Source organism: Gastrolobium bilobum, unplaced genomic scaffold (assembly GCF_033153095.1).
Source record: "Gastrolobium bilobum isolate Gb01-03AN ecotype WA unplaced genomic scaffold, APGP_CSIRO_Gbil_v1 utg5309, whole genome shotgun sequence".
NCBI lineage: Eukaryota > Viridiplantae > Streptophyta > Magnoliopsida > Fabales > Fabaceae > Gastrolobium > Gastrolobium bilobum.
Window position 1 is genome coordinate 1 of NW_026898278.1, and position 10,878 is coordinate 10,878.

General features: G+C 31.0%; 2 protein-coding genes and 1 long non-coding RNA gene across 3 annotated transcripts; 2 read left to right on the forward strand and 1 right to left on the reverse strand.

Moving 5' to 3' along the window:
* The first annotated feature begins 308 nt into the window (after window positions 1-308).
* LOC133314406 (putative WUSCHEL-related homeobox 10) lies at window positions 309-1,004 on the forward strand. Its single transcript, XM_061515887.1, has 2 exons — window positions 309-501; window positions 697-1,004. Exons 1-2 carry the CDS (start codon window positions 309-311, stop codon window positions 1,002-1,004), a joined length of 501 nt encoding a protein of 166 aa, XP_061371871.1.
* A 1,199-nt stretch (window positions 1,005-2,203) lies between these two features.
* Window positions 2,204-2,964, forward strand: LOC133314407 (WUSCHEL-related homeobox 14-like). The gene is made up of 3 exons (XM_061515888.1): window positions 2,204-2,396; window positions 2,634-2,761; window positions 2,857-2,964. Exons 1-3 carry the CDS (start codon window positions 2,204-2,206, stop codon window positions 2,962-2,964), a joined length of 429 nt encoding a protein of 142 aa, XP_061371872.1.
* A 3,684-nt stretch (window positions 2,965-6,648) lies between these two features.
* LOC133314405 (uncharacterized) lies at window positions 6,649-7,278 on the reverse strand. Its single transcript, XR_009751954.1, has 3 exons — window positions 7,105-7,278; window positions 6,774-6,854; window positions 6,649-6,661 (listed from the first exon to the last, which is right to left on the reverse strand). It is a non-coding gene; the product is annotated as an uncharacterized LOC133314405 (long non-coding RNA).
* Window positions 7,279-10,878: the final 3,600 nt, after the last annotated feature.

Sequence of the window (10,878 nt, forward strand, 5' to 3'; positions counted from 1 at the left end):
AATTCATAATCTTCACAAAATAATTTTAAAGCTGCAAGTATATATATATATATATATATATATATTGTCTTGGACAAGAACATTCCTGTGGAGTTTGGACTATAACAAGCCCCAACCATGTCCTTGAGAATCTTACGAAGTGGACACAGCATCTAGTTGCTGCTTGCTAAGTGCTAACAGAAGCCCCCACCGGTAAGAACGGTTTCTTCTTTATTAATTTTAACTTCGTTCATTATTTTCATTCATGTTTTCTCATGATCAGTAGTGTTTTCTTTTTTGTAATGAAAAAAAATTGAAATATTGAAGAGATGTCGAACGGCATGGGATTTCAGGAGCAGCATTCGAACCACAACGCAGCAACGATGATGCGCGGGAATGTCTCCATGACCCAAAAACAAATCGAGACTCTGAGGATACAAATCGCTGCTTACGAAACCCTCTCTGAACAACTCGCTGAGAAGTACAGGGCACACCATGCCGCTCGCCAAGCTTCTCCTCAAGGTCTTTCCCTATTTTCTTCCATTCATCTTTTTTCACAATTTTATTTTTTTATCACTTATTATTCACCGTAATAAATTTTTTTTGTTATAGTAAGTTACCCATTCTAACCGTTTACATTCTAACCGTGTAACTGTAAACGGTTAGAATGTGTTAGGGTTGTTTCTGTTAAGAGTTTGTTACACTGGTCTGAGGCAGTTGTAACAAATATACTGAAACAAATGGGTGTGGTGTTTTCAGTGACGTCAGAGGTGGTTAAGCCGGTAAATATGTATGGAGGAGACACATCAAAGGGAATATTTAACATGAAGCCGAGGTGGAGTCCAACAACTGAGCAGCTTCAGATCATGGAGAAAATATTTAAGCAGGTGACACCGAATCCAGACAGGAAAATGATAAACGAGATTACTGCGGAACTCGCCAATCATGGAAATATTTCAGAGAAAAATGTCTGTAATTGGTTCCAGAATAAGCGTGCTCGGTCTAGCCGCTATCAAATGAAATAAAAGGGGAAATGCGCATTTACTCTCCATTTCGATTTTCTTCTCATTCCTTGAAAGTTGAAATCATAGAAGAACAAGATTTTTAATGATAATTCTTCTGTGTATTTCCTCACTCTTTTGAAATTCGAATTCTGAATTGATTTCATATTTTGGATTTCAATTTTAAATTTCAAATTGTAATGTTGGGAAGGGATTTGAAAATAAAAAATTAAATAAATAATAATTTCTTTTAAAAATCAAATTAAAAAATCAATAGAAAACTAAGTTAGTCATTTATGGTGGCAGACAACTCATTCAATGTCCCACTTATTTCTACATTGAAATTACTCAGCTCTTTTAAATGCTTTCTACATTGGAATTGCTCACTCTTTTGAAATTCGAATTCTAAATTGATTTCAAATTTTGGATTTAAATTTTAAATTTCAAATTAAACTAAGAAAGGAAAAATATTATACAATCATAGTCAATCATTCTTATAATCAAGTTTAATTTCTCAAGATTAAATCTGACCATAAGACAATCAAACTATTTTAAATGACTAATAAGTTCTTAATCTCTCCTCGAATTTCTAAGTTAGTTTTAAGTGTGAGGGAGCTCGAAATAGGGAGTAATTGAAGGTAAGAATGAGAGAGCGCTATTGTTATTATTAGTGGTAAGAAAGGAAACAAAGTTTAATTTCATAATTAAATTTGATTTCCAAATTTGATCGGACAATTTAATTTGTATTTTCAAATTAAAAATAATATCTTAAAATAAAAAGATTTATTTTTATAAACAACAACGTTGTCTTTGTTTGAAATATGATGTAAAAAATTTCATAATGATAAAAAGAAAGTAGCTAGATTTCGAGGTTTGGTACTATCATGCAATCAAATCATCCGTAATATATATATAATTTAGAATCAATTCATAATCTTCACAAAATAATTTTAAAGCTGCAAGTATATATATATATATATTGTCTTGGACAAGAACATTCCTGTGGAGTTTGGACTATAACAAGCCCCAACCATGTCCTTGAGAATCTTACGAAGTGGACACAGCATCTAGTTGCTGCTTGCTAAGTGCTAACAGAAGCCCCCACCGGTAAGAACGGTTTCTTCTTTATTAATTTTAACTTCGTTCATTATTTTCATTCATGTTTTCTCATGATAAGTAGTGTTTTCTTTTTTGTAATGAAAAAAAATTGAAATATTGAAGAGATGTCGAACGGCATGGGATTTCAGGAGCAGCATTCGAACCACAACGCAGCAACGATGATGCGCGGGAATGTCTCCATGACCCAAAAACAAATCGAAACTCTGATGATACAAATTGCTGCTTACGAAACCCTCTCTGAACAAGTCACTGAGAAGTACTGGGCACACCGTGCCGCTCACCAAGCTCCTCCTCAAGGTCATTCCCTATTTTTTTCCATTCATCTTTTTTCACAATTTTATTTTTTTTATCACTTATTATTCACCGTAATAAATTTTTTTGTTATAGTAAGTTACCCATTCTAACCGTTTACATTCTAACCGTGTAATTCTAAACGGTTAGAATGTGTTAGGGCTGTTTCTGTTAAGAGTTTGTTACACTGGTCTGAGGCGGTTGTAACAAATATACTGAAACAAATGGGTGTGGTGTTTTCAGTGACTTCAGAGGTGGTTAAGCCGGTAAATATGTATGGAGGAGACACATCAAAGGGAATATTTAACATGAAGCCGAGGTGGACTCCAACAACTGAGCAGCTTCAGATCATGGAGAAAATATTTAAGCAGGTGACACCGAATCCAGACAGGAAAATGACGAGATTACTGCGGAACTCGCCAATCATGGAAATATTTCGGAGAAAAATGTCTGTAATTGGTTCCAGAATAAGCGTGCTCGGTCCAAGAAAAAACAGCCCAATGCGGTTATTGCAAATAATGTTAACACTAATGGCCGGTTGACATCAGGAGATAGCCGCTATCAAATGAAATAAAAGGGGAAATGCGCATTTACTCTCCATTTCGATTTTCTTCTCATTCCTTGAAAGTTGAAATCATAGAGGAACAAGATTTTTAATGATAATTCTTCTGTGTATTTCCTCACTCTTTTGAAATTCGAATTCAGAATTGATTTCAAATTTTGGATTTCAATTTTAAATTTCAAATTGTAATGTTGGGAAAGGATTTGAAAATAAAAAATTAAATAAATAATAATTTCTCTTAAAAATCAAAATAAAAAATCAATAGAAAACTAAGTTAGTCATTTATGGTGGCAGACAACTCATTCAATGTCCCACTTATTTCTACATTGGAATTACTCAGCTCTTTTAAATGCTTTCTACATTGGAATTGCTCACTCTTTTGAAATTCGAATTCTAAATTGATTTCAAATTTTGGATTTCAATTTTAAATTTCAAATTGTAATGGTGGGAAAGGATTTGGAAATAAAAAATTAAATAAATAATAATTTATTTTAAAAATAAAAATAAAAAATTAGTGAAAAATTAAGTTAATCATTTATGGTGGCAGACAACTCGTTCAATGTCCCACTGATTTGTACATTGGAATTACTCAGCTCTTTTAAATGCTTTTTGCATTGGAATTGCTCATTCTTTTGATATTCGAATTCTGAATTGATTTCAAATTTTGGATTTCAACTCTTCTAAATTTCTAATTTATGTTTAAATTTGAATTTTTAACTTTGTAATGATGGGAAAACTTTTAGAAAATTTTGTGTGGCAGACAACTCATTTAATGTCCCACTACTTTTCTTTTGTTGTATATTACGAGTAAAAAGACCTCTACTTTTCTTTTGTTGTATATCCCACTATTTTTTGCATGGATAATTGTTAGCCCTATTAATGCTGCATGAAAAAACAAAAACATTGAAAAAAATTGTAAAATAAAAAAATTATTTATATTGTTAAATAAATTCAAAATTGGGAAATAAATTAAATGAAAAATTATGTGAACTTGATATGTGAGAAAAGAGTTCAGCATTTAATATTTATGCAGTGAAAAAAAGATATATATAATAAATTTTTATTTAATATAAAATTATAGATTAATCAATAAAATATTTAAAATTATAAAAATACATTTATAGTCGATAAAAATTATTTTAAATTTGAAATTTAAAAGAAAAAAATAAGAAATGGCATAATTTATACTTTACTAAAAATAAATTAAAATTTTAACATAAAACTTTTAAATATACATGTATAACCAATTAAAATAATATACATGTTTTTTAAAAAAAAATATTTAAAATAAAAATTTTACATATACATGTATAACCAATTAAAAAAATATATAAAAATCATAAATTAAAATAGAAAAAAATTATATAAAAAATATGTATAATTAATATAAAAAGTTTTAAATTTTAAATTTAAATAAAAAATATCGCCTGTCATTCTGTAAAAAAAAAATTATTAAAATTTATGAACTATAAAAATGAAAATTTAATTTAATACATAAGAAAGAAATTAAACTTTCAATTTTTTTATTGCAAGAGTGTAATTAACACAAATACTTGCAAAAAATAATTATTTATATAAAATGCAGACAGTTAGAGGTTAAAAACTAGGCTCGGCCTGTAGGGCCGGCCCGCCAATATATTTTTATAATTCAATTTAAATTTTATTTTTCTTCTTTTATAATTAAATTACTAAATCTGATTTCAATTTTTGTAAATACAAATTTGTGAAATTCCAAAGACTAACGATATTAATCCTTGCAAAAAAAAATTATTTAAATAAAATGCTGACAGTTAGGGGTGATAAACTGGGCTCGGCCCGGAGGGCCGGCCCGCTAATATATTTTTATAATTAAATTAAAATTTCATCCTTCTTCTTTTATAATTAAATTCCTAAATCTGATTTTTATTTTTGTAAGTACAAATTTGTAAAATTCCAAATACTAACGACACAAATCCTTGCAAATAATAATTATTTATTATTTATCATAATGTATTATGGTGTAGTTGTATGCAAAATTAATTATCCCTCCGAATAACATATTTTTGTTTGTGGTTGATATTTGCAAAGCTCTGTGTCAATGTTGTAATTTTTTTCACCTGAAATATAGAACAAAATAACAACACAAGTTTTTGTAAATATAAGGTTTGCAGTGCGATTAACCAACCACGGCGGACGACAAATTTTTTTATCTTTTTCCCTCGTGCATCGCACGGGTAATATACTAGTATATATATAAAAGAGAGATCTTTTGACTCCAGAGTAAGATTTATAAGTCTTACTGCTCGGTCCTTGATTTCCTTCCATCCAACGGTTATAGTTTAGGAAGTCATATTAATTAATTATTAATTACATTACAAATAACAACTATTGATTTCCGTTCATTAATGGCTAAGATGAGGAGTAAAATTTAAAAGTCTTACTCTGGAGTCAAAATAACCCTCCCATATATATATATGGAGTTTACGTTTCTGCAGCTGTTGTACGTACAACAATCAAATACTTGCCATATATATATATATATATATATATATATATATATATATATATATATATATATATATATTGTCAGCATCATGCTATTCATAATTGTTGAATTAGAAATTTCAGGGCAGGATAATTCCAGAGGCAGAAGCTAGCATGGTGAATCTGGTCTTCCATTGTTACTTCGTGTGTGATTGATATGGGAACCAAACAAAGTCCTCTACTCTTAGTCAACCTGCACTTTGTGCCCACATCCCTGATGTGACTCCAGCAGTTAGTATTTAATATATCACCTTTGTATTAATTAATATGTTGCATTCAATAAATGAGAAAATAATTTCACAGCATGACAATTCATAATCTATACCTGAGTATGAGGGGCTTCAGCCTTACTAATGTAAGAGACACTTAGCATCTGAAACAAATTCTGCTACACCCAGAAGAACAAAAAGAAAAATAAAATATATATATATATTAGAATAATCTCAGAGCAAGTCGCTTGAGTCTCATAGTCTAGTGTCTGCCCACAAGAAAAACAAGGAAAACTATCCTTATTAATTACGGAGTAAATAGGTTACGTCTAGCTAAATTTTGATTTAAATAAATCAGACATACTTAGAATATTTTGATCACCTAAACCTAACCTATTAACTTTATGCATACTAAATTATAAGTATGACTTATTTTTAAAAAAGTAAAGAGACTGACCAATTACCCAATTTAAGCCTCCACAATTCTAAGTTTATGACCCCTTCGTGCCTATCAAACTTACAAAAATCACTAAGCCTATTGTGAAAAAAAATTAAAACACAAAAGCGAAAAAAAATTATTGATTTTCACACATAATTTAATTATTAATTAATAATATATGAATTACTAAGCCTATTCTGAAATATTTTTTTTATTGACATGCATTATATAATGATTAATTATATTATTGTTTTACCAAAAAAAAATTATATTATTTAAAATATTACCAAAAAAAATATATTATTTAAAATTATATGATATAATTTTGAAGAAATGTAGGCCAGCCTAGATGCTCATAGGTCATGCATTTTAAAATTGGAACTGTGGAATTTTTAAATGGACTTAGTTTTAGGCTCATCATATAGTATTATTCTTAATTATCTGCCTGAAGATAGGAGCACTAAATATATACCCGGATTTGTGCTTGAATAAGCTTGATATAAAGAGAAGCCTCATGAAGAACTGAGGCAGTGTCAGTCTGCAGTATATCCAGAAACCTAAGGTCACTTTCTTGAAGTTGAAGGTGTTTATTAATTATTAATAAATGAAGAACCCAACTTCTGTTCATTATGGGTACGTTACTCACTCACCTTGCCAAAAGGTGAAACCAACTTTTGTAGAGTTGTAACTTTATCGCTAAGCTTCTGATTTCTCCTGATAGGCATGTGCAACTGGAAACAAAATTGGACAATATAAAAGGCTTATGATTGAATGCAACATTCAATGCAAAATCATTATGTATTTGTCTTTCTTTTACAGTTTAATTACTACTCTTTAATAAAATAAAATGTTTCTTTGCACCCTTTTGAGAAATTGAAAGTCTTGACATGTTATGTTATATTTAGTACACAAGTTTCATTGTTATCTCAAGGATAACATTAATAAACCACACAAAAAAATTGTTTCGTTAATTTTACTTACTTTGTGCCGAGGGATTATCTCTGAAGCTTCTCTTACTTGATGCCATTTCGATTCCAAGAATGTGTTTTTGCTTTTCGAATTGGTTTTCATTTTTTTCCACAAAGACTTGTTGTCAACGTACTCAAATGGACGTTTTCTGGCATTTTCATTTACCTGCAAAACCCCATATTGACTTCAAATTAAGAGTTTCTAATAAACAGTAATCAATTTGAGCCTAGGACCATATTCTGATATCATAAATATTGATCCGCTTGAAGTATCTTAAAACTTAACCCTTAGTTTGAAACTATATATTCCCAAAATAGAAATCATATATATTGGAAGGGTTTCTCGTTTCTGCTGCTGCAGATGAAAAAAGTTGCAGCAAACATTTTATACTAGGATACGGAGCCGGATCTAGACTAAAAACAAAAAATAAAAAAAATTCAAGATACGAATAAAAAAGAGGGCTAAATATTGGCGTATTACTCCTTCATATTGAGAAAGTGAAGGGTCCTTGTCAAGTAACAATGATTGCTGAGAAATGTCTTTGCTGCTTGAGATGGCATATAGTAGACAACCTGTCTAACAAAGAGCTATATTAGTCTTCAATTATTAGATATCTTCATAGTTTCCACCAATTAGGTGCAAAATTATATCTGAATATATAATAAGCAGAGTAGGTAGAAAAAAAAGGAGATTGTAAGACCTAGTAATGAAAAGGAAATGAACCAAACCTGGTTGATGATTGTTGTCATAAATCAGAGACTTAGGCTGCCTAGGATGTGTATAGACTCCATCACCCAATTGGTTGTCATAGTTGAATAATTGAGACTCCATGTTGAAGCCATTGCTATGAAAATGACCACTTAAGAGAGTATTACAATCAGAGAAACTCTAAGAAGTGGACCAGGATCTGAAAAAAAAAATATACTTAATTTATGCAGATTGTAAATAGTAAAATTAATTTAAATTTTTTATTGAGGTTTTTAGGATTGATACCTAACCTTGATATTTTGATTGTATTCATATTTAAGTCTCAAATTTTTTTCAGGCATATGACCCAAATAAACTAAAGAACAAAAGTAGCCTTATTTTTATATATATTTTTAAGAGGTTATTCCATGAATTCGAAGAGTAATTTTCACAATAAAACGGTTTAACCACATCTATAGTGTGAACTCTTTCAAACTAGTTTTGGCTAAACAAATACAAATAACATTTGAAGGAATAAGCTTTGTCTGGTTTATTTTGCCTATATTATCATATCGATATGTATTTAGTAAATATTAATTGATGATAAAAAATAATGGTATTATTACATACTATAATAAAATGCTTATATTATCATGTTGATTTGTTTTTACTAAATGGCAATTTATTCACTTACCTTAAGTCATTCATCTGCATGGAACCTTTAAGATTTCCCAACTGAACTTCATCACTTCCTGAATTGCCAAAGAAATTCAGCAAAAGCTTGGTAATTAAGTTTGAACATTAAAGAAAGTTTGCAACTCAATAGCTTTAAAGTTATTACCATAGCAGTGAAGCCGTGAAGAAACAGATGCTAGAAGAGCATTTCTCATTTTTGCAATATCAATGGAATGAGGACTAGCTTCTGACATATTGGCACCTGCAGATCAATCAAGAAGTAAAAATTTGTAGTTCAATCAAATGGCAGAAAATGATCTTGCTGATGCATTAAGATGACTTTACACTCCAAGGATTGGAAGAGAAGGTTACAGCTTTGTTTACTGATCATAATGGAAGATTGAAACAATTTGAAGTCCAAAATTGTTCACAAGCACTCAAACTTAAATGTAGATTCTTTGGTTAACAAAAAACGATGATAAAGAGTTAGTTATACCAGAATTGAACTTGGAGTTCTCACAGAATAAAAATACTAACATGATGACATGCTAAAATGATTCCCAACTAATGAAGAATACAAACTAACAGCCAAACCCGAAATGAAAAATGCTATGAAATTTCACACGTGAAAGGCTAGCCATAAAAAAACCAAATACAACTTAGTACCTCTGATTAAAAAGTCTGGCTTTATTTGCAATGAAAAAGGCCCCTAAGAGAGGATGTTTAGAACGAGATTCAAGCCAATTAAGAGCTTATTAATCGTATTGAATTTTGGTCTTGATAAGAAAGAGTAGCAAATAATTAATGGTACTTAAAGAATTTGGTCATGTAGCTCATGCTGATTACCTTGGAGTGTAACAAAGGAATCACTTTATTCTTAGGAAAGCAGAGTTCTGTGAAGACAATGCTCATTTATTGTATGAAAGGAGTAGAAAACGTCCATGTCAAGTTATGGAGAAAGGTGGATTCAGGGCTTTCAGAATAAATTGGAGTAAGCAACTACTAAATTTGTCGTCTGTTTGATTTCATTTTCACCTCAGATTGACTTTATTTTGATTAATCAGTGCCTGCCTTCAAATGGACAAAAAGTGTGTATTAATTAGTGTGACACATAGACATATGCAAATAATATAGCTTTTAGAGTAAGAATAGGAAAATAATTCAATGCATCACCTGGTCAAGGACTAAGGTGTTGCATTGAATTTTTTGGATCACTACTTGTAGACTCTTCTTGTCACAAAAACTCATGTATGTTCAATTGAACAATACTAAGAATAGGAAAAGAATTCAAGGAATCAGAGCTATATGATTGGTTATTTGAGTGAGATTTCTCATTTGAGATTGAGTGAAATTTCTGACAATTAATACTGATTATGAATTTAAACTACTAGATTAAATTCATCGATCAGGCAAGCTTTAATTAGGGTGCTGATCAGAACAGGTTTTTACAATTGGGCAGATTATGTGATCTTCCTCTGCACAGCCTGGAACCGCCTTGGGTCAGAGCATCTTGCAGTTGGGCCGCTTTATCCTATGGGTTTTCTATGGAACGAGATGGGGGTGTACCTACAAGACACTCCGACGCTCAAGTCAGTTATGGTTCAAGCAGGTTTTATTATGAAGGAGAAGATGTGTACCTTTGTGTTAATAGGTATGTATATAGTAAAGTGATGAGCAGCTTGGGAGATGTTACTCAGTGATCAGGTTTGCTTTGTCTTGGAGGCAAAGTAATAGAGCTGCCATGTTTAATGTTGAGGAGCTTGATGAGATAAGGCCATTAATATTGTGCAGCTTGATGGCTGTCATGAGCTTGGGGATAAAGATGAGATAGCAGCTTGTGGAGTTTGCTGTCATGGAGTCTTTAATGCAGCTTGGAGAGATGGGCTTTGCAGTCTTAGTGGACTAAGAGCTTTGCTTAATGGTGAAGACCTTTGATTTGGGTCTTATATTTGTATAATATTTATCCAGATCAGGTGTCATGTGAAATGGTCGAAGAGAGTACTTCAATGGCCTACTGTTTTCATAATAGATAAAATCAAATAAAGTAACAAATTTAAGTGATTCAATTATTTGTTTATTTGTCTTGCTATTTCCTTGTGATACTGATTAAGACCGGTGATTAATTAGGTAATGGGATTTGGTTCATCATTCGCATTTGTCCTTTAAAGATATATAGTCTCACATTGATTGTATGGGCAACTAATGTGACTTTTATAAGGCCTTGAGTACTCCCACTCTTTGAGCTAGCTTTTGGGGTGGTGTATCCCAAGGTTCTTTACATGGTATCAGAGCCTCATGTCACAAGTTCAATCCTCACTGTCTCCACTTTAAAGTGGAATTAAAATAAAAAGCACAAAAAGGTAAATAAAAAATTGGACCTGTGCATAATCCACGCTTCAAGCCCAATAGGCTCTCGTGTGAGGG